Genomic DNA, 21852 nt, shown 5'->3' with positions numbered 1-21852 from the left:
CCAAGAAGGAGCAGACGGCTGGAAATAATCAAACTCAGGGCTGAAATCAATCAATTAGAAACAAATAAAACAATTCAAAGAATCAATGAAACCAAGAGCTGGTTCTTTGAGAAAATCAACAAGATAGACAAACCCTTAGCCAAGCTAACTAAAAGGCAGTGAGACACCATCCAAATCAACAAAATCAGAAATGAAAAGGGGGACATAACTACAGACACTGAGGAAATCCAAACAATCATTAGGACTTACTTCCAAAGTCTATATGCAACAAAATTTGAAAATTTAAATGAAATGGACAATTTTCTTGATCGATTCCACTTACCAAAGCTAAATCAGGACCAGGTAAATCAATTAAATAGTCCTATATCTCCCAAGGAAATAGAAGCAGTCATCGAAAGTCTCCCATCCAAAAAAAGCCCAGGACCTGATGGTTTCAGCACAGAATTCTACCAAACATTCAAAAAAGAGCTAACTCCAGTTCTCTTCAAACTATTCCACAAAATCGAAACAGAAGCAACATTACCAAACTCATTCTATGAAGCCACAGTCACCTTGGTACCTAAACCTCACAAAGACCCAACCAAAAAAGAGAACTTCAGGCCAATCTCCCTTATGAACATTGATGCAAAAATACTCAACAAAATACTCGCAAACCGAATCCAAGAACACATCAAAGATATCATCCACCATGACCAAGTAGGCTTCATCCCAGGTATGCAGGGGTGGTTCAATATACGGAAATCCATCAATGTGATCCACCATATTAACAAACTGAAAGAAAAAAAACCACATGATAATCTCCCTAGATGCTGAAAAAGCATTTGACAAAATCCAACATCCATTCATGTTTAAAGTATTGGAGAGATCAGGAATACAAGGCACATATCTAAACATAGTAAAGGCGATATACAGCAAACCTATAGCCAACATCAAACTGAATGGAGAGAAACTTAAAGCAATCCCACTGAAATCAGGGACAAGACAAGGCTGCCCACTCTCTCCATATCTCTTCAACATAGTTCTGGAAGTCCTTGCTAGAGCAATAAGACAGTTGAAGGAGATCAAGGGGATACAAATTGGAAAGGAAGAAGTCAAATTATCACTATTTGCAGATGATATGATAGTATACGTGAGTGACCCCAAAAACTCTACCAGGGAACTCCTACAGCTGATAAACACCTTCAGCAAAGTGGCCGGATACAAAATTAACTCAAAAAAAATCAGTAGCCCTCCTATATACAAAAGACAAAAGGGCTGAGAAAGAAATTAGGGAAATAACACCCTTCACAATAGCCACAAATGACATAAGGTACCTCGGAGTAACCCTAACCAAGGAAGTCAAAGACTTGTATGAAAAAAATTTCAAGTCTCTGAAGAAAGAATTAGAAGAAGATATGAGAAGATGCAAAGATCTCCCATGTTCATGGCTTGGCAGGTTTAACATAGTAAAAATGGCCATTTTACCAAAAGCAATCTACAGATTCAATGCAATTCCCATCAAATTACCAACACAATTCTTTACAGACCTGGAAAGAAAAATTCTCAACTTCATATGGAATAACAAGAAATCCAGAATTGCTAAAACAATCCTCTACAATAAAAGATCTTCTGGAGGTATCTCCATTCCTGATCTTAAGTTGTACTATAGAGCAACAGTTTTAAAAACTGCATGGTACTGGCATAGAAACAGAATGGTGGATCAATGGAACGAACAGAGGACCCAGAAATAAACCCACACACTTATGGACACCTGATCTTTGACAAAGGCGCCAAAACCATACAATGGAAAAAAGATAGCATCTTCAACAAATGGTGCTGGTCCAACTGGATGTCTACATGTAGAAAAATGAAAATAGATCCATACTTATCACCCTGCACAAAACTGAAGTCCAAGTGGATCAAAGACCTCAACATAAAACCAGACACATTAAATCGGCTAGAAAAAAAAGTGGGGAATACCCTAGAACTCATTGGTACAGGAGAAAACTTCCTGAACAGAACACCAACAGCACAGGCTCTAAGAGCAACAATCAATAAATGGGACCTCATGAAACTGAAAAGCTTCTGCAAAGCAAAGGAGACCATCACCAAAACAAAACGACTGCCTACAGATTGGGAAAGAATCTCCACCAACCCTTTATCTGACAGAGGACTCATATCCAGTATATATAAAGAACTAAACAAGCTGAAAAGCAGCAAACCAAGTAATCCACTTAAAAAATGGGGAACAGAGCTAAACAGAGAATTCTCTGTAGAGGAATACCGAATGGCAGAGAAGCAGTTAAAGAAATGCTCAACCTCACTAGCCATTAGGGAAATGCAAATCAAAACAACCCTGAGATTTCACCTTACACCCATGAGAATGGCCAAGATCAAAAACTCAAGTGACAACACATGCTGGAGAGGTTGTGGAGAAAGGGAAACCCTTTTCCACTGCTGGTGGGAATGTAAACTTGTACAACCACTCTGGAAATCAATCTGGCGCTTTCTCAGACAACTGGGAATACTGCTTCCCCATGATCCAGCCATACCACTCCTAGGCATATATCCAAAAGAGGCTCAAGTACACAAAAAGGACATTTGCTCAACCATGTTTGTAGCAGCTTTATTTGTAATAGCCAGAGCTGGAAACAACTCAGATGCCCCTCAACTGAAGAATGGATGCAGAAATTGTGGTACATCTACACAATGGAATATTACTCAGCAATGAAAAATAAGGAAATCATGAAATTTGCAGGTAAATGGTGGGATCTGGAAAGGATCATCCTGAGTGAGTTGTCCCAGAAGCAAAAAAACACATGGTATATACTCACTCATATAGACATACAACATAGGACAAACCCATTAAAACCTGTGCATCTAAAGAAACTAAGCAAGAGAGAGGACCTTAACTAAAATGTCCAATCCCCATCTGAAAAGGCAAAGAGGATGGACATCAGAAGAAGAAGAAAACAGGAAACAACCTAGGAACCTACCACAGAGGGCCTCTGAAAGCCTCTGCCCTACAGACTATCAAAGCAGATGCTGAGCCTGATGGGCAAGTGTTGGGCAGAGTGAATGGAATTTTATGTAAGAACTGGGAAATAGTAAGAGCTGGAGAGGACAGGGTCTCCACAAGGAGAGCAACAGAACAAGAAAATTTGAACACAGGGAACTTCCCAGAGACTCATACTCCAACCAAGGACTATTCTTGGAGATAACCCAGAACCCCTGCACAGATGTAGCCCAGGGCAGTTCAGAGTCCAATTGGGTTACATAGTAATGTGAAGAGGGACTGCCTCTGCCATAATCTGATTGGCCTGCTCTTTGATCACCTCCCCCTTGGGGGGAACAGCCTTACCAGGCCATAGTAGAGGACAATGCAGCCACTTTTGATGTGAACTGCTGGACTAAGATCAGAAAGGAGAGGAGAACCTCCCCTATCAGTGGACTTGGGGAGTGGCATGCATGCAGAGGGAGGAGGGAGGGTGGGATTGGGAGGGAAGGAGGGAGGGGCTTATAGGGGGATGCAGAATGAATAAAGTGTAATTGAGGAAAAATTAAAAAAAAAAGGGGGGGGGAAATAATTTAAGAACCTTAAATGACTTTCAAAAGTGGAGCAAAACATGGAGTTAGTCAATTTACATGGAGCACGTCTCGCCCCTGGGTTCAATGGTCTCCTGAACCTACTCAGACCTCAGACACCACCACTGCTAGTTCTAGAACTGATGCAGGATGTTCCAACGAGGGGGTTAAGGCTTCTCATAATATTTCCTATAAGCCCACACCTGTTTGTTTCTATCCCCCATTTCTATTCATTATTAGCCAGATAGAGCCAAGTAATTGTGGTGATGATACTTGCTTTTTTTGCCCAATGCTGGAATGCTAGTGAATTTAGGTTTGCCCTGGTTACTCGCATGCCTAGCTGGGTGCCTGTGCCCGTTGATGCCCCTCACGCTATGACTCTCTTCAGACAGAAAAGGGATCTTGGAACTACAGCCGCCACTGTTACTGCCATCTCATTGGCGGCTGTTGGAGCTACCACTGTGTCATTAGCCATGAGTCATACTGTGCAGACTGCTCAGACCCTGAATAATCTTTTAGCCAATGTAGCTCATGCCTTAGATGTACAAAAAGGAATTAATGCTCAACTAAAAGGAAGCTTGATGGTGTTCAATCAGAGGATTGACCTCGTGCAGGAGCAAATTGATACCCTATGGCAAATGGCTCAACTGGGCTGTCAATGAAAGTATGCTGGACTTTGTATCACTAGCATACAACATGAGAATTTTTCCTGTGCTGCAAATCTGTCTAAACAATTGTCTAGCTATATTTTAGGTAATTGGACTGGAGAATTCGATACTACGATGGAGCAGCTGAGAGTGGCCATTATCACAGTAAATTCTACCAGAGTGGACGCAGGACTAGCCACAGGATTATCACCATGGATTGCTGCAGCCATGAATCATCTGAAGGAATGGGCGGGCATGGGAGCGTTAGCAGGCCTTCTGGTGTTGGTCTCCTTGGTTTGCCTGTGGTGTATATGCAAGATTAGAGTCTCACAACAGCGTAATGCAGCCATGATCATTCAGGCCTTTACAGCCATTGAAGCAGGACAGTCTCCCCAAGCATGGTTGGCTACCACAAAAAGCTAAAATGTTACGCTCAGGATGCGAGGTTAAGCACTGCACTCAGGGTCAGCCGCTTTGGACCCAGAGAAGAGCAAGTCTGATTGCATGCAGGTTGATGCCCCAGGTCCCGCCTCTGAGAAAAAGGTATCGGACGGGTCTAATGCTCTTTGGGTGGATGACACCTAAATGAACATCAGTACAAAGTCCCAATTTATTTCTAATGTCAGAGATCAGACCTCTACTCTTGCCTGATGCGTCTAAAACAAAAAGGGGGAACTGTAGAGAGCTGTAGAATGCTGTGCCTTAAAGATGGAGCTGGTTTCCGCCTTCCACCTTCCCGATGGTGAGTGCTCTCTGTCACGAACAACTCCACATTTGGCTAAGGCCGAAGATCTGGCTTGCTTCCATGTATGTGGACCTATCTGCATTGCCCACGTGGCACGCTGGGGTTGGCTACCCAGAGGCTATTTAAGCTGTGGGCTGGCTTTCTCCAGGGTCCGATGATTATTCAAGGTTCCTGAATAAACTGCACTGAAAAAAAACAACAACAACAAAAAAAACCAACCTCCAAAGATCTACTTTTTGTAAAATAGAAGGTGTAGATTTTAGATTTCTTCCCTTGATAAAAGCTAACATAACACTGATTCTACAAAGTGAGTTACCTGAGGAAGGCCCCTTTTCTTAGCCCTGGGAGAGACCTTATTTGGGTCAGCTTGTAGCATCCGTCCATATTCTTCACAATGTTCCTTGTCTTCAGCCCATGCATAGCCTTCTCTCAAGGACCAGTCCACACCCATCTCCAATGCCTCCTCTAAGTCTCTGTGGATGAGTAAGGAAATGCAAGTCATTTCACAGCAAAGGGCAATAAAACTTAGGATGAAACACAACTCAAAGAGCACAGGAATATCTGACCATTACCTTTCCTGTGAAGCAGGTTATGTACTAGAGTTTATGCTTCCTAATTTGTTTTGTTTTTGAGGAAAGTAGTCACATAAATGATCACCATTTAAAATGGTGACAGTGTCATTACAATAATTACAGTTCCACTTGACATTTACATGGTCTGTTGTACTTAAAAAACAGACAAACCAAAACAGGTTCTCATGTAATTCAAGCCATGAACTCACTGTGGCCAAGGATGACCTTAACTTCAGATACTCTTGTCTCTATCTCCTAAGTGTGGACATACAATATAATGCCATGCTCAGTCTAGGTAAGCACTTTACCAAATGAGCTCATTACTGGTCTCTGTGGTATATTTTTCAATTTTATTATTTTCTTTTATGTTACATCTGCCTCTCTGATCCAAATAAAAGCTGTAATCTTAATCAGATTAGTATTAACCTCTATTTAACTACATCTTTATTAATAATTTATGGAAAAAATTAGCCAAATAATGAAGCTTATTTGAAATGGGATGTGTACAATAGTAACATGGCTTTACTTTCTCCCTCTCAACATGGGAATGAATGAAAACAGCAATTTTTTTTTCTTAATCATCATGGTTTTTAATGTATTTATTTTTGCTATCTGAATTTTCTCAAGTAACACAGGTTCCATTTTAAGGTTTATTTTCACCAAAAATTTGTATAGCTTAACTGCACCTGCACTTTGAAGCTGAAGGGCACAAACATTAAACACGTAGAGAAAGCATGTCTTCACCTTCACCCAAGGTCCAGGCTTCTCCAACACAGCCAGAAAAGGTTAGTTTTTAATACTCCCTTTCCCACTACCCTAGATGACAGTCCTTTACAAACAATATGAATTAAGATAAAATTTCTACCTGAAATATTTGTGAAGATGCTTCATGTCAATCACTGTTACATATATGCTTTTCACAGTGGGGCAACACAGGAGTCATATGAAAACAAAGGATAAGCATCTTCTAAATTAATTTTTCCTCAAGTGTTTTCTTTTTTCTTTTTCTTTTTGGTGGGAGTGTGTAACAGTTAAGAGCATTTCTGCATTAATAAAGGCATGCAAACTTAAAATGCAAAGTTCATATAATGCAGAAATTATCAAAGGAGCATCTTTGACTTATACTTGATAAGCACATAATCTGATCCAGGTATAGTGGCGTATGCATGCAATCCTAGTATTTGGGAGGCTGTGGCAGGGGGACCATGAGTTCCAGGCTAGCCTGGCTACAAAGAGGGTTTGAGGGAAGTAAAGCCTGTCAAGTATAAGATGCACTGTTGAGTATGAGCAGAGCAGCACTGTAATAGGTACCCAAGAGATAGTAACACTGTAGCCTTTATAACTGCACTACTTAGCTAACTAACGTACATATTCAGTACCATGGTTCAGAAGGAAGACTAGATGAATGGCTTCATTAAGTGGTACTCAGAACACAGCCTGTCTGAAGGGCAAAGATCTTTCATCTGAACCCCAATATCACATACCAAGCTCAACTTACTAGTGCTTCTTTCACTTAGCTTTCTCCTAGCAGTTGTCATCTTCCGGATGAAATATCAGGCACAGTGCCTTATGCTGAGAAAATACTATTATTCTAAAAATATTCTATATCAAGGATATTCTATATCTTTTTCTTAAGTTTTAATTAAGTAATTTTTATGAATATGGGAGTTTTGCCTGAGCATTTACCTGTGCACCATGTACATTCAGTACCCACAGAGGTTCAGAACAGGGCGTTAGATCTCCTGAGACTGGAATTACAGATGGTTGTAAGCTCGGCCTCTGAAAGAGCAGCCAGTGGCCTTAACCACTTCAGATGACCCACTCAGTCATCTTTCTAGCTGCATGCTTTTTCTTTTTAAATTTTAGACATGAAGTCTTATATTGCCCAGGTGGCTTTGAACTCCTGGGTTAAAATGATCCCACCATGTTAGCCTTCTGAAAGGCTGGAGTACAGGTGTATTCCACCAGGTCTAGCTCAAGGATTGTTCTAATGAACATGGGCTGAGACAGATGCTTTAAAAAGCAACCAACTTGAACTTCCTAAGAAATGACTTTTAGACGTTTAAATTGGAAACAAAGCTGAGAGTCATGTGGTTTCTCCCTCCTGTGAGAGTCATGTGGTTGCCAGAACCTGTGCTCTTACTTGGCATTCATTGGGATGACGCCTTTTGATCCCACCCCAACAGGAATGTGGTCAAACATAGCTTGGGCAAGTTGTTCCTTCACAGGCTGTACATCACTCTCATCTAAATTGGTTCTTAGCAAGCGGACACCGCAGTTAATGTCAAATCCGACACCACCTACAACATACAGAAGTTAAGTCAAATATTAGCAGATCAGACAGACAGAGCATTACTCGAAGTTCTTCACTATTTAGAATTAAAAGGTTACTCATAAAAGGAGTAATATGCCTCCCTGCACCTTTCTTGCACCAGACATCGCTGAATTCTGTTAAGTCTTCTCAAACAGCCAATCTTTGGCTTTAGTGACCTTTTCTACCATGTATCTTCATTTTTTTTCCCTAAGAACATTAGCTGTTCTTCCAGAGGTCCCTGCTTTGATTTTCTACACCCACAAAGTAACTCACTTCACCTTCCCAAGGGAAGGTTCCAAGGGATCTGTTATGTTCTCTTTGGCCATCACAGGTACCATACACATACATGGTACATAGACATATATGTAGGCAAAACACCCACACACATTAAACAAATAAGATTATTTTTTAAAAAGAAAAGATATTTTAGTCTCCTTCTTTCCTAATTTGTACTTTTAAGGCTATAGTATATTTGTATCTAAGAATGGGATTAACACTAATTGAAAATTTTTAGGTTGAAGTATTTCTGAAAACGATGGCTCCCAGGGCTGACAAGGAACAACTTTTACATAAGTACATATATATACACCATGAGATGATCACTACACCACTTTCCTTTTCTCTGGGGAGACAGAACTCAATACTTGATGTCTGAGCACATCTCAAACATTGTTACTCTTTCTGTATTCAGCATACTGGACATTAGGCACCCAGGACAATAATTCATCTCAATCTGTAATCTGAATCCTTTAGTCAGTCTCTCCCAAATCAGCACTCTCCACCCTCTCTCTACTCTGGCAACCACTATTCTCTCTGTGTGAGTGGCCATGGAACTGGTCCCCCTTTGTGTAGATTATTTTGCTTCATGGGTTCATCCAAGCTGTACCAAATGGGCAGGATCTCTTTTCTTCAAGCTGAGTATATTCTACTCTCATTGCCTTTGTTTATTCCTCTGTCTACCAACTTTTGGATTGTTTCCCTGGCTTGACTTCTGTGAATTAATACTACAGTAAATACACAAATGAAGATACCATTTTGAAATAATTTCAGTTTGTCTAGCTATATACCCAGAAAGCATGACTATATCAAGAGGTTTTATTTTTTTTTTAATTTTTAAAAAGAATTTCCATGAACTGTTCTATGTAATAGCTTTATCGATCTAGTCTTACTAACAGTATGCATGTCCCTTTCTCAACATCTCTTTGTTTGCGGTATAAACACATGCACAGTTACAGCTGTGTGCATGTACCCAAGAGTGCATGCACATGTGGAAGTCAGTGCCCAAAGACTATGACTACTCTCTATCTTATTTTTTGAGCAGGGTCTCTCACTGAGTCTGGAGCTTCACCGTATCAGAAAGGCTGGAGAGCCAGCGAGACCCCAGGAGCTGTCCATTTCCAAGCACTGGGATTACAGATGCACCGCCATGCCCAGCTTTTATTAGATGTTGGAGATATGAGCTTACTCACATTTGCACAGCAAGCCCTCTGCCCACATGGTGAAACTCCACTTTACCTATAAAACAGCTATCATCAAGGAAACAACAACCAGTGCTGGTGACAAAGTGGGGAAAGAGCCACCCATATTCACTATAGCCTAGAATATAATATAAATGTAATATAATATAAATTATAATAGAATATAATAGAATATAAATAGAATAGAAACGAAACTTGCATCACTACTATGGAAATCAATATGGAAGTTCCTGAAAGTAGAAGCACAATATGACCCAGCCCTAGAACTCTTCAGTTTATACCTGAAAGACTCCAGGTGACTGTACTAGAGATACTTACACATGCACAGTTATAGCTGCACTATTCACAAGAGCCAGGAAAATGGAACCAGCCTAGATGGCCATCAACAGACTGATGCATGAAAAAATATGTAGTACATGCATAATAATTTTATTCAGTCATAAAAAATAATATTTGCAGGAGCGGACTCTACTGTTTAGCAAAATAAGCCAGACTCAGAAAGGCAAATATCCAATGTTTTCTTTCATATGTTAAATCTGATTTTTTTTTTTTTTTAAGATTTCTTTATTATTTATACAGTATTCTGCCTGCATGTGTACCTGCAGGGCAGTAGAGGACACCAGATCTCACTATAGATAGTTATGAGCCACCATGTGGTTGCTGGGAATTGAACTCAGGACCTTTGGAAGAGCAGACAGTGCTCTTAACCTCTGAGCCATCTCTCCACCCTGTGAAATCTAAATTTAAAATTATGTATACCAAAGTATCACATGTGTCTGTGGGTCATAAAGTTAGATGGGCTCATGAGAGGAGACAGAAATCTTAAGGAAGGTAGGAAATAGAAAAATAGAATACATGCACTAGGGAAGTAGGCTGAGGTGAGAGTGAAGACAGGGAAGCAGCCAGAGTGATGGAGGGCAGCTGGGAAGTGGAATCAGTGAAAACAATGCAGAATGACATGTGTAAACACATCACAATGAAGCTTTTGCTCTTATATATTAACTTAAAAATTAATGAAAAATACTTCTGTTAAAAAAAAAAATATGAGGAAATACTGTGTCTACCTGAATTCATTCACCCCTCCCAATAATACTCTGTGATGACATCAGACACATTTGTCTATGCAGTAACTGAGTAACCAAGAGAAATTTTTGTTTGTAGCCAAGGTCTAATATTGCCTGGCATCTGATAAAAAGTCCCCAAGTCTTCAATAAGTGGTTTGATTGATATTTTAACAGCCCGATTGTTTACAACCAACTTTAATGTAGAAAGAAAGAAATCAGAGAATATAAGACCGAGAAATGCACACAAATCCCCTGTCTCAGAAAGGCCACACAAGACGGAGAGAAGCCACGTTGTAACAGCAGAAGGGGACAGGGACCTTACCTGGGGATACTACTGCTTCAGGGTCATTCATATCAAAGGCAGCCATGTTCCCTATGGCAAACCCATAGCCTGAATGCACATCAGGAAGTCCAATAGAACGCTGGAAGAGAATGAGACATGAAGCACAGCTGTTGCACTCTGTACCCAGGCTGCCTGATGGACCTGTCCTTGACTGAGTCTCTACTGGTGGGCCATTCGTCTCTGGACTCCTATTCACAATGGTGAATACAGCAGAGGACATCTTTTCATAAAATTTGACCGCCAACAGACAAGCCTCAGAGTAAAAGGCTACAGGAGAATCACACATTCAAACAAGGTGCTGTTACTTTTTGAAATTGTCTTAAGACACTGCCAAACTGTGGCTGTAACAGGTCACAAGAAATTCTACAAATGAAATAAATCTATTTGATAACATTAAGATATATTTCATATATCTGGGGCTGAGTGAAGGGGGTGCCTAACAGAAAACAGCTCCATGTGAGGACATGGGGACACTAGAAATATGGGTTTTTAAATACACAAGCACGTCATTTCATCAACCCCACCCCCAAGTGCACATCATTGTAACTAGCATTAAGTAGCCTCATGAAAGTCTGGATCCACTCTCAACTCTGAATGTGTAATCTGAATGCTAGGCTAGCGGAGGCCCATTTACACCATCCAGTTCTAACTATTTGCTGTTATTGCTCCAATAATGCTAGATAGCTAGCTAAGTGGTCCTCTCTTATTCTTTTCAGTTCAACTTATTCCCTTCATTTCCTCTTCAATTACCCGCTTAGACGCTTAGACAGAGCCACAGTAAAACCTAGAATGGTGCATTAGTGGAGCAATAATGACGCACAATGGCAAGATTTAAGCATCTCCATAAAAAACAAAACAAAACAAAACACCCTCCAAAGGTTTCCAAATGCTTAGATTCCAGACCCGAGAGTCTATACAGACTGAGTTCTTACTTTAAGGGTTATTGCTATGGTCAAAGGTCACTGTCTAAATGGCACCAGCACATATTAGGTGGAACCCTTCATTTGTTCAAAAAACTTTGGATAATATAAATGATTAAGGTTCTGACTCACATGAACAATCCCAGGCAGGGCTGCCACATTGCCAATCTGCTTCATGGCTGGCAGGAAGCCACCAACACCTGAAAACAAACAAACAAACAAACAAACAAACAAACTCCAAAAACAAAAACTCAAGTCTTAGAAAACTGACACGTTTGATTTTCACCATTAGTTACATATGTGAAGGGGCAGTGGTTATGCTAGAATTGAAAAAGATATTTGAAATGAAAGTAGGGAGGGAACTTCAAAAAGAAATAACATTCATAGGAAGGATAAGCCAATTACACATGCTTGTCAGCATGTCACACAGGAGGCTGGCTTGCAGACATAGCAGGGATAGAAAACATTAACTATTAACCTCTATGTTGCCAGTATAAAATGGACTCTCAGTAACTCACACTAATTATTAAAACTATAAGCAGTGGTGTTGGGGAGGCTGCTCAGTGGTTAAGTGTACTGGCTGAGGATTTTTGCAGAGGGTCCAGGTTCAAGTCTTAGCACCCACATGGCGGCTCACAACCATCTCTAGCCATCTAGATTTCCAGTTTCAGATTGTTTCAAAACACAAACTACACCATATCAGAAATGGTGTTCATCTAAGAGACAAAATGAAGGGCAGTGGAGAAGAGCCAGGAAAACAAAACAATGGCTTGAGAGCTAGGAGAGATGGAGGAAAAGTCCAGCTTTGTCAATTGCTTGCAGAATGTGTGTGTGAATGTATGTGGAAGCCACAGGTCAACATTAGGTGTCTTCCTTAGGGACTCTCCACCTTATTTTAAAATTTTATCTACTCACTGTATGATATGGTCACAAGCACACGGAGGTCAGAGGACAGCATGTAGAGTTAGTTCTATTCTCCTATCTTTACATGGGTTCAAAGAACTGAACCCAGGTCATAAGGCTTGTGCAACAAAAAATTTTTCCATTAAGCCATCTCCCTAGCCCTCCACCTTATTTTTTCTGAGGCAGCGTCTCTCCCTAAATCTGGACCTCAATTATTGGTTAGGCTGACTGACCAGCAAGCTCTGGAGATTTGCCTGATCTCCCTTGCCTACCAAGTGGTGAGATTACAGAGGTACTCTTCCACTTGGCTTTTACATGTATGCTACGGATCCCAACTCAAGTCTTCATGTTTACACAGCTGGTACTTTACTCATTGAGCCATATGCAAAACCTCTAGCAGTGCCATTTAACACAAGTCAACATTTTAAGTGAGGGATGAAGGAGTTTATTTTGCTAATCTAAAAAGTGGAAAGGGCTAAATGATGTTTTCCTCTCCGCCACCACTTTAGAATATCATTTTTAGAGCACCTTTGCCTCTAGCCTGACCTACAGCCATGTGAGGCAAAGGTCAATCCTGATGTTCACTATAGCTAGAACACCAGTTAAAAGTGATTTGCTTTTGCCCAGTCTATTGTGGAATCTAGTATGGCCTGTGCCTTTGGTCCTGCTGAGATGCTTCAAAGCCTTGTTAAAAATGTGTGGGTCTCCACGAAGCCCTCCTATACCAGGGTTTCCAGGAAATCTGGACAGACATGAGACTAATGAACTTTATCCTTTATAAAATCAGGAGTGCTGATAAAAAAGTAAAGTTTTAAAAGGCTCCAGCCCAGCTCTGGACCATGGTCATCACTAACCACTCCCTGATTCCACTGAAGATGAATCGTGTTGGCTAAAAATAAGCAAACTGTGTTAGGTGGGAATATGAAACAACACTGTACACTTATCTAGTACTATTTACAATATGATATTAATAAATATCTAAGAAGCAACATCCTACCCCACCCCCCAAAAAGAAAAATAGTACTTGTTTTAAAATCTGGCACTTTGAATTCTGGCTCTGTTAACTTGAAGTTGTGACTAAGGACAAGTTAAAAATCACTTAAACTCACTGCATTTTGGAATTCTGCAAAAGACAGATAATATCTTCCTTTTTAACTATTAAAAACATGACATGAACAATCAATACAAAGTACCTAATAAGGTGCTTGGCACAGTGAGTGCAGGATGAACAGTAGCACTAGGCATTACTGGGTGAGGTTATCTGAGAACTAATTAGCCTAGAGCTCCAAATCCTTTATATATCAGCATGCAATAAAATGGGATCACAAACAAATAGGCGCTTTGATTCAAGTCTTGATCACTCCTTGAAAGTGTCTTTCACTGGTTGAGTTCTTCTTTGTTCAGGGCACAGGGAAATGTACCAAAATGACTCTAGGGTACTTACCACCGCCTCGACAGGCATTCCTTAATTCCTCAAACATTAGCTTTTCCAGAGCATCATTCACATAAAACACTCCTTCAACCTGATACAAAAGAAAAGCAAAACATTATCTGAATCCAAATCCATCAAGTACAGGCACACTGGGTAGAATGTATGTACTGTATACATTGCCTTACTTTGCATGAAACTACCACATTACTTCTGATAAGAGAAAACCTTCCAATCACAAATTAAAAAGATTTTAGAGAACTTCAGATCTGGGTTTTAATTAGGAATGTTCTATCAGTAAAACCTAAGCAACTATCTCCAAATTGGAAAAAAGTTAACAAATTTCCGAGGAGGTACATCTACCATGATTTTGCTATTATACAACTTACACATTTTATATACAAATATAAATTATATATTTAGCTATATAAATATAAACACATGGTGTCAATTTTCATTTGTCACCTAAAAAATTGGCAAGTGAATCTACTAACCCAACTTCTTTTTCTTCCAGAAAACAAAGGGAAAATAACGTTTTATTGCTGTGGACTTTTTCTCCCCGGTAGCTTGCAAAGTGGTGTAGATGAATGGCCAGGAGGAAATTTTGTATTTTTGAGACAGGGTCTTACTTAAAGTTGCACTGGCTGGCCTCATACATATCCTAGACCGGCCACTGTAGTACCCTCTAGTAAGATCTTCCACCCTCGGCCTCTAGGGTTTACAGGTCCTAGCCACCAAGTAAGACCTATTAGGAACTTTTCACTATGTCAAAGGATTGCAAACCTTTACTGCATTTTCACGGCACTTAAGGCACCGAGTCACTTACCACACGATCCAAAACCTCGTAAGTGCTCTCTTCTACTACTTTGGTGGAACCCATAGAGACAGGCTCAGGGTTTCAGGCCCTGGTCTTCAGCTCCAACACATTATCCAAGCAGAGAAAAAGAAATGGGCTGGTCATGAAAGCAGGCCTGTCTTCCCAGATGGGTCACCAACTGATCCTCGAGGTCCTTCGCCAAGAGCACATTAAAAACCTGTATCTTGTCGACTGTCAGTACGTTAAAAGCCAATTAAGTTTGGGGAATTTCATCTGTAAACATTATCTAAAGAACTACCATGACTAAAGAGGAACGGAGTTCCAGGCTAGCAGCGCCAGCTTCTAAGTCCACACTAATCTCGGACCAGGAACAAAACATGTCTCATGGTGCATGGGTGAAACATGCGAGAACCGCCCCGCTACGTCTGTCCTCGTGTGTGTGGACCTGGCCCACGGAGACTGTCGGTCCGAGCTGGGGAGGGAGACACGCAACCCTGTAGGGATTTGCCCAGCCAGCGGCGGACGGAGGAGGCCGCGCGAGGCTGCAGAGCGGCCCGCAGCCCCGAAGGCCGCCGCCCCCACTCACCTGCATGTTGGGCACAAAGCCCTTCTTGATCCTCCAACAATTTTTATTGATCTTGTCCAAGAACTGCAGCTCATCGTTGTAGCTGCGACTCATGGTAGCGGCAAAGGTGGCTTAGCTCCCGACTACCCTTAGAAAGAGAAACCGCCGCGCGGTCCACCCGCTCCTCGCAGGATCGCCTCTCAGGGCGCAGGCGCGAGCGGCTCCGCCCCAGGAGGAAGATGGCAAGCGCCGAGGCTCAAAACTCCGGGCCGGGCAAGTCGTGTTCATTTCTTTATAACGCTTTCCATTGGACTACAGCTAAACCAAATCGTTTTTAGTGATGTCTGGCTAAACTACCCTTCTCGTAGTTTTTTTTTTTTTTTTTTTTTTTTTTTAAGGTCTCGCTATTTAGCTTGGAGCTTGCCTTGTATCCAGGCTGGCCTTTAACTCTTAAGAGACCCACTTACCTATAGCTCCAGACAGCTGTGTTTAAAGACATGCTTGGGAATATTTTGAGCAGCTCCTGGAAACCCTTGGATCTGGATTAGATCAAATGCTCTAGAGAATATATAGCTTGGCGTTCCCAGCCCCATGAGTGAAGCAGCTAGCAAGATAAAATAATGGACAATGTATTTGACATTTGTAATGTTTCAAAATGAAATAGAAGAGAAATAACTGTTGGTATTATGTTCTTGTGGAATGTATACAATTTACCCTTGTTCATTCACATGCTGATTTTTCTCCCCACTATCTGGTTTCAATCCCGACACTGCATTGTGATGTTTATTCTAAGCATCACCTGTCTCAAGTTTGTGTAAACATGCCACCATTTGTTCTTTGTAGTATCAATTAAACAACCAGCCAATGCTGCGCAACGGAGAGACTAGGGTGGGACATCCTGGTCCGTAGGGGAGGAGAGGAGAAAAAAGCGAGTGGAAGGAGTCGGAGAGCAGAGATCCAACAAGACAGGAGTTGAAACCTTGAGGGGAGATGAACCCTACCTAAGATAGGACTAAAAGCAAGTATAATGTGGGAAATCCGAATGGGAGGAAACTATGCAAGCACAGAGGTTTAGGATGGAGTAACTATTGCCCAGTATTGTGCTATAGATTAATTAAATACATCCTAGTCTCTGTGTGGTGATTTGGGTATACAGCTGGCTTAGGAATAACCACTGTTTAACCTAAAAGATAAATCAATAATAAATATTTATATTCAACAACATAAAACATTTGTTGTTGTTGTTGTTGTTGTTACCAAAAGAGCATTTCAAAGAAACCTATCTACAAATACTTATGAAGGAATCTGGTATGGCCTACAATGCCCTGCAAAGATGCAGTTGTTGTAGACCATTGAGGTTTCTTAGCCCAGGTTTGTTTGGAGTAAGCCCTCTTTAAACAGTTGACACTTTTTTTTTAAAAGGATTTTGTTTGTTTTCCTTTTTTTTTTAAGTGATTTATTTATTTTATGTGCATTGGTGTTTTGCCTGCATGTATGTCTGGGTGAGGCTGGATCCCTGGAACTGTGAGCTGGGAACTGAACCCCCGTCCTCTGGACGGGCAGCCAGTGCTATTAACTGCTGAGCCATCTCTCCTATCCTTTGCAGTTGGGATAAGAGAGCATGCAGTGATTTGTTTGTAGTTCTATCCTCTGAAGAACAGCACAGTAGCAATCAGGAAGACTTGGACTCATTTTCCACCTATGTCAGTACCATACTTTGTGTGATAAATTCCTCTGACCCTCTGTTTTCTCATTGATGAAATGGAAACATGATTCTTCACAGAGTGGCTGTGAAGGTCACAGGAATCAGACTGAAGAAGTGCCCAGACCAGTTCTCTTCAATCCCCCCAAAATTTATGCGGTGCATAAAGAGAGGATATGGTTTCTGTTCATTTCTATATATCTGTCCCAGCATCCTATCCTCCTATCCCCTTTCCAGTTTTACCCAGCTGATTAATAACATGAATGCCAACTGTGAACTGCCTAGGTTTAGTAAGCTGCACTGCCATTTCATTCGATCTTTGAAAGGACACATCCTCAAACAAATGACACAGGATGACCACAGGAAGACTTAAGAATAAGAGGCTCTTAGCTGATTTTTAATATTGGTATTTGTAAAACATCGTTCTTTGCTGAAGTTTAAAAAATAATTATTTTCTATTTTCTGTCATTTTATTAAAACAAATTTAGGATAGGAACTTTCACACACAGAGACTGACATTGATAGAAAATAATTTTAATTAAGCAAAGGAACTGTCCTTTGCTTAAACAGTAAACATAAAACACAAAATCCAACTAAAGAAGAAAGTCTCTTAAAAGTAGACATGGGCTTCACACGCACACACACGCACACACACGCACACACACACACACACACACACAAATTTTCCAATGCAAATACAGACAAACTCTTTACCCACCTGGTCAGGTCTGCATGCTTCCCTCTTACCCACAAATTATAAACACAGGCATACAGCATGCTCACATACACATATCCCATTCCTACTGCCTTGTCCCTGTTCAGCCTTTTAACTCAGCTGGCCTCATTCGAGGGCTCCTAGAGCTCTAGAAAAAAAAAAACTTTCATAAGGGCTTTAATATCCAGGATGCATGGCTTTCATCTTCCAGGTTTACAGTGTCTGTGGGACTGAAGGTTCCTGGGTAGATTCTGAACAAGGAATCAATGGTTTGGCTGTCCTCTCCATGGTCCATTTACCAGGTTCAGACCCCCCCAACTGTGGTGATTTGGCTGTTGTTTTGAGGATGTTTCATGTGTCAGGTCAGTAGAAATCAGAAGGAAACCCTGAAAAGGATGCCAAATGAAAATAATTTTAAATTAAGGACATATCTGAGTTTGCCTGAGGGGAAGAAAGTTTCTTTGCTAGGCCTTAAGCCATCAAGCCTTTTCCAGCCTCTATGAGGGCCCCTGATGAAGGAAGGGGTTATTTTGGATCACTGTCCCTAGATAAAACTTAGGTCGTGGGGAGTGGAGAAGAGGGAGGCTGGGAGGTAAGAGGAGATGTGGACTAGTATGTAGGTGGGAGACACTTTCTGAAACATATTCCTACTTTCCCAAGCTACAACAACAAAATGCAGAAAAGAAGGGGTGGTGGTATTGTGAAGTTAGTTAATAAGAATCTCCTAGGAAATAGCTTTCCATAGATCACAATCCTGAGAATGGTCTTCAGGGCAAAGTTCATTGGCTGAAAGTTTCAAAGAGCCTGTCATTTGGGTTCTTAGCTGTCTGTGGCTTCTATGCAAAATATCCCCCAGCCTCAATGCGTTTGGAAACTTGGTTATCATCTCATGATACTGCTTTAAAAAATTGTGGAACGTATGAGGTAAAATCTTGCTGAAGGATGTGGGTCTCTGACATATGTCAATGTTTTATGGCTTAGTCTATTTCCTGTCCACTGCTTCCTGACTTCTATGAAAGATGATGGTGTGCCTCGTGTTTCTATTGCCAGACCTTTCCCTGCTGTGGTGGACTATATCCTTTTGTACAATATACCGAAAGAAACTCTTTCTATTTTACGCTGTACCCCATTAGGCATTTAGTCACAGCAACAAGAGAAGTAATTAATCTACCACCATCTTTTTTTCTACATAAGACACTACACTTTTTAGGGTCTAGTTTCCTCATTCATAAAATGAGATTTATAATCCAAGCCCTGCAGTGTGTCTGGTGAAATAAAATACTTTAAAATTATTTCCTTACACTGTGGAATGATTAAATGTGACTTCAAAGTGAAATTAGACTCAATCTGACTTTAAAATTTTTCATTGTTAATTATAAGCTTTAATAGCTGGATTTTTGTTGTTGTTGTTGTTGTTTATAAAACTCGTTGGGCTGGTAAAAGTCAAAGGAAAGCAAAGTAAAACACAGTGAGGGGAAGGAAGATGGCTTTATGGATAAGAGAACTGTTCTTTACAGAGGACCTGGGATTGGTTTCCAGCATCTACACTGTGTGATCCACGACTGCCTCTAACTACAGTTCTAGAGGGTCTCATGTGGCACCAGCATAAATGTGGCTCGTGCACACACATATACATATGAAATAAAATAAATAAAACTTAAAAAAAAACAAGCAGTGAACAAAAAAGGAAGCTTGTTCTACCATGAAGATAAGTAGTGAAGAAGAAATTCAGAACCTTACCTCAAGCACTTCAATATCTGAATTGATGAAGGAGATGTTGTAGGGGTTGGGAAGAGGAAATCCTTGCTGTAATTTTGCTACAATGTAGAAAAAAAGGTGTTAGGTAATTAACTGGGCTTGGGCACAAACTTTTTGGCAGATGCTTCAGAAAGAGATGAACTAGAGGCTTCTTAATACTGTATCTTATCATTGTTACTGGTCTTGTTTTAATCCAAACCAATATGTCCCTACCATTTTGCTGGACAAATTAGTAAATAATTTATGCTCAATAAAAATGTACCTGTACTTATGTATATTTGGATACTAAAACAAAACACTTTCCATTTTCTCCCACTTAAGTATTAACTATGCTTTTCATTTTCTACATATTTATAATATATATATGTTGAGTAGGGGTGTGTTTTGTATATGTGTATGTGTGTGTATATGTGTGCATGTACATGTGTGTGGAGGTCAGAAGATAACCTCAGTGCCATTCCTCACGTCCATCCACTACCTTGGTTTGGTGTTGTGACTTTTGAGATGGGGTCACTCACTGACCTAGAACTCTCAAGTAGGACAGGCTGGCCAGTGATCAACCTGTCTCTGCTTCCATCAACACTGAGATTGTATGCATGTACCACCATGTCCAGTATTTAAAAAAAAAATGGGTTCTGGAGGAATGAATTCAGGTCTTTTTGCTTTCAAGGCAAGCATTTTGCCAACTTAACTATCAATCAGGCCCCCTATTTATGTTTTGAAAATTCCCCATTAGTTGGCCTGGGAACATTTTATGCCTAATATAAAAATATTTTAACTGGGAGAATAATATTATTCCTAGTTGACCCAAAGGAGACTTTACTGTCTAAGGACAGAAGTTTTATGTCTTTAACTCAAGTCAAGTTAGCCTTTCTTGCTGAATTTTAAATACTGCTGCTAACAAGCATGAAACCGGTTTCTTATCCTCTTAATGGTGTACGCTGCAAAGTTCTGGCTCTGACCCGCATTCACAATGACATTCTAAACATACAGGCGTCAGGGTAGAAAGGTCCAAACAAAACCTAAACTGTAACCAATACCACAGTCCAATAATTTTCTAAGAATTCCTTACTGTTAGCCAGTGGAAGGACTCCAAAGTGAAGAATGGAAGACAGAATATTCTCAAATCTCACCACCTAAAATGAAAAAGCAGACTATATCAGTAGCCAAATGAAGGCTCCTTGAAAGAAACATGCCTGGCTCAGGTGTGCAAGTCCCCAGAACTCAGCTGGATAGAAAGCTACAACCAGAGTTTCCCGGGAGGGACACACATGCTTTGTGGAAAGCCATGCCACACAGGTTCTTTTCTCCCTGGAGGGAGATACTTCTGTTTCTTCTATACTGGTGATAATGAACAGAGACCCAGGATAGTAGCCAATGTAGTAGTTTATATATAGACCAGGTAAAACTAAGGAGGGTAAAGAGGTTTCCCATTACCAGTTTTTCCTGTGTTTACTGGGAACTTCAGCCACAGGCCCTCCCTTTGCATTGCATCATACGCTGAATCTAATGTCATCACTGGAACACCACTTACCTTCAATAAACTCTAGTGTTTGAATATTATAGGCAGTGTTCCTTTCTGAAAAGATCCAGGTATTAAATGTAAATGGAGGTTAAAGAGGTGGCTCATTGGTTAAGAGCACATATTGCTCTTGCAGAGTACAGGTGTTCAATTCGTATTATCCATATCAGGTAGCTCACAACTCCCTGTAGTTCCAGCTCCAGGGGGTCTGATACCCTCTTCTGAACTTTGTGAGTACAATCCTCACACATGCACACACACACACACACACACACACACACACACTAAATCTTGAAAAAGTAAATGGACCTGGATGAACAGCAACTCATTTAGGGAATACTTTTTTATTTGTTTGCTAAAATAGGGTCTCACTATAACTCAGACTTACTTGGGAGTCCTTATGTAGCTAGGTTGGACCTGAACTAGTGTTCTTATTAATTTACCCTTTCCCCAATGCTGGGGTTACAAGTGTTTGCCATCACATCTGGATCAGTGAAAATTTTTGGGTATCTTGAAGACAGCGTGTCTAGGCTTATCTCTCATTCTATTTTTCCCCAGTTAATTTTATGATATTGGAAGAGTGATTCAATTTCCTGATGCCTCACTTCCATCAATTATAAGATGAAGACAAAAATAGTAGGATGTCATCATAATGATCATTATCACCACCATCATCCTCATCACCATTACCACCATCATTAGCAGCAGCAGCTTCTTATAGGGTAGTTGTCAGAATTAGACAATACCAAGCAAGTTCTAGCATAAACAATTGCCATTTTTCTGAAATGCCATGG

General features: G+C 40.6%; 2 protein-coding genes and 1 pseudogene across 3 annotated transcripts in view; 1 reads left to right on the top strand and 2 right to left on the bottom strand.

The window, feature by feature from the left end:
• The window catches only part of Rtcb (RNA 2',3'-cyclic phosphate and 5'-OH ligase), a 29698-nt gene extending 14113 nt beyond the window's left edge, over positions 1–15585 (bottom strand). Inside the window, exons 1-6 of the mRNA XM_060377809.1 lie at positions 15383–15585; positions 13995–14073; positions 11780–11847; positions 10707–10806; positions 7672–7828; positions 5273–5429 (exon numbers count right to left, since the gene is read on the bottom strand). Coding sequence (XP_060233792.1) covers positions 5273–5429; positions 7672–7828; positions 10707–10806; positions 11780–11847; positions 13995–14073; positions 15383–15475 — 654 coding nt within the window. The 5' untranslated portion in view covers positions 15476–15585. The remainder of the gene's footprint in view (positions 1–5272; positions 5430–7671; positions 7829–10706; positions 10807–11779; positions 11848–13994; positions 14074–15382) is intronic.
• LOC132652412 (ATP synthase subunit ATP5MPL, mitochondrial-like) lies at positions 13223–13403 on the top strand (annotated as a pseudogene).
• A 1996-nt stretch (positions 15586–17581) lies between the features above and the next one.
• Positions 17582–21852, bottom strand: part of Bpifc (BPI fold containing family C) — a 75724-nt gene continuing 71453 nt past the window's right edge. For both annotated transcript variants that reach the window (XM_021626773.2, XM_060377808.1), the window contains exons 15-17: positions 20609–20672; positions 19519–19595; positions 17582–18164 (exon numbers count right to left, since the gene is read on the bottom strand). In XM_021626773.2, the coding sequence (XP_021482448.1) occupies positions 18042–18164; positions 19519–19595; positions 20609–20672 (264 nt within the window). In that variant the 3' untranslated portion in view covers positions 17582–18041. The remainder of the gene's footprint in view (positions 18165–19518; positions 19596–20608; positions 20673–21852) is intronic.

Source organism: Meriones unguiculatus, chromosome 2, assembly GCF_030254825.1.
Source record: "Meriones unguiculatus strain TT.TT164.6M chromosome 2, Bangor_MerUng_6.1, whole genome shotgun sequence".
NCBI lineage: Eukaryota > Metazoa > Chordata > Mammalia > Rodentia > Muridae > Meriones > Meriones unguiculatus.
The sequence above is the reverse complement of the archived record's forward strand: the minus strand, read 5'-3'. Positions and strand labels throughout refer to the sequence as shown.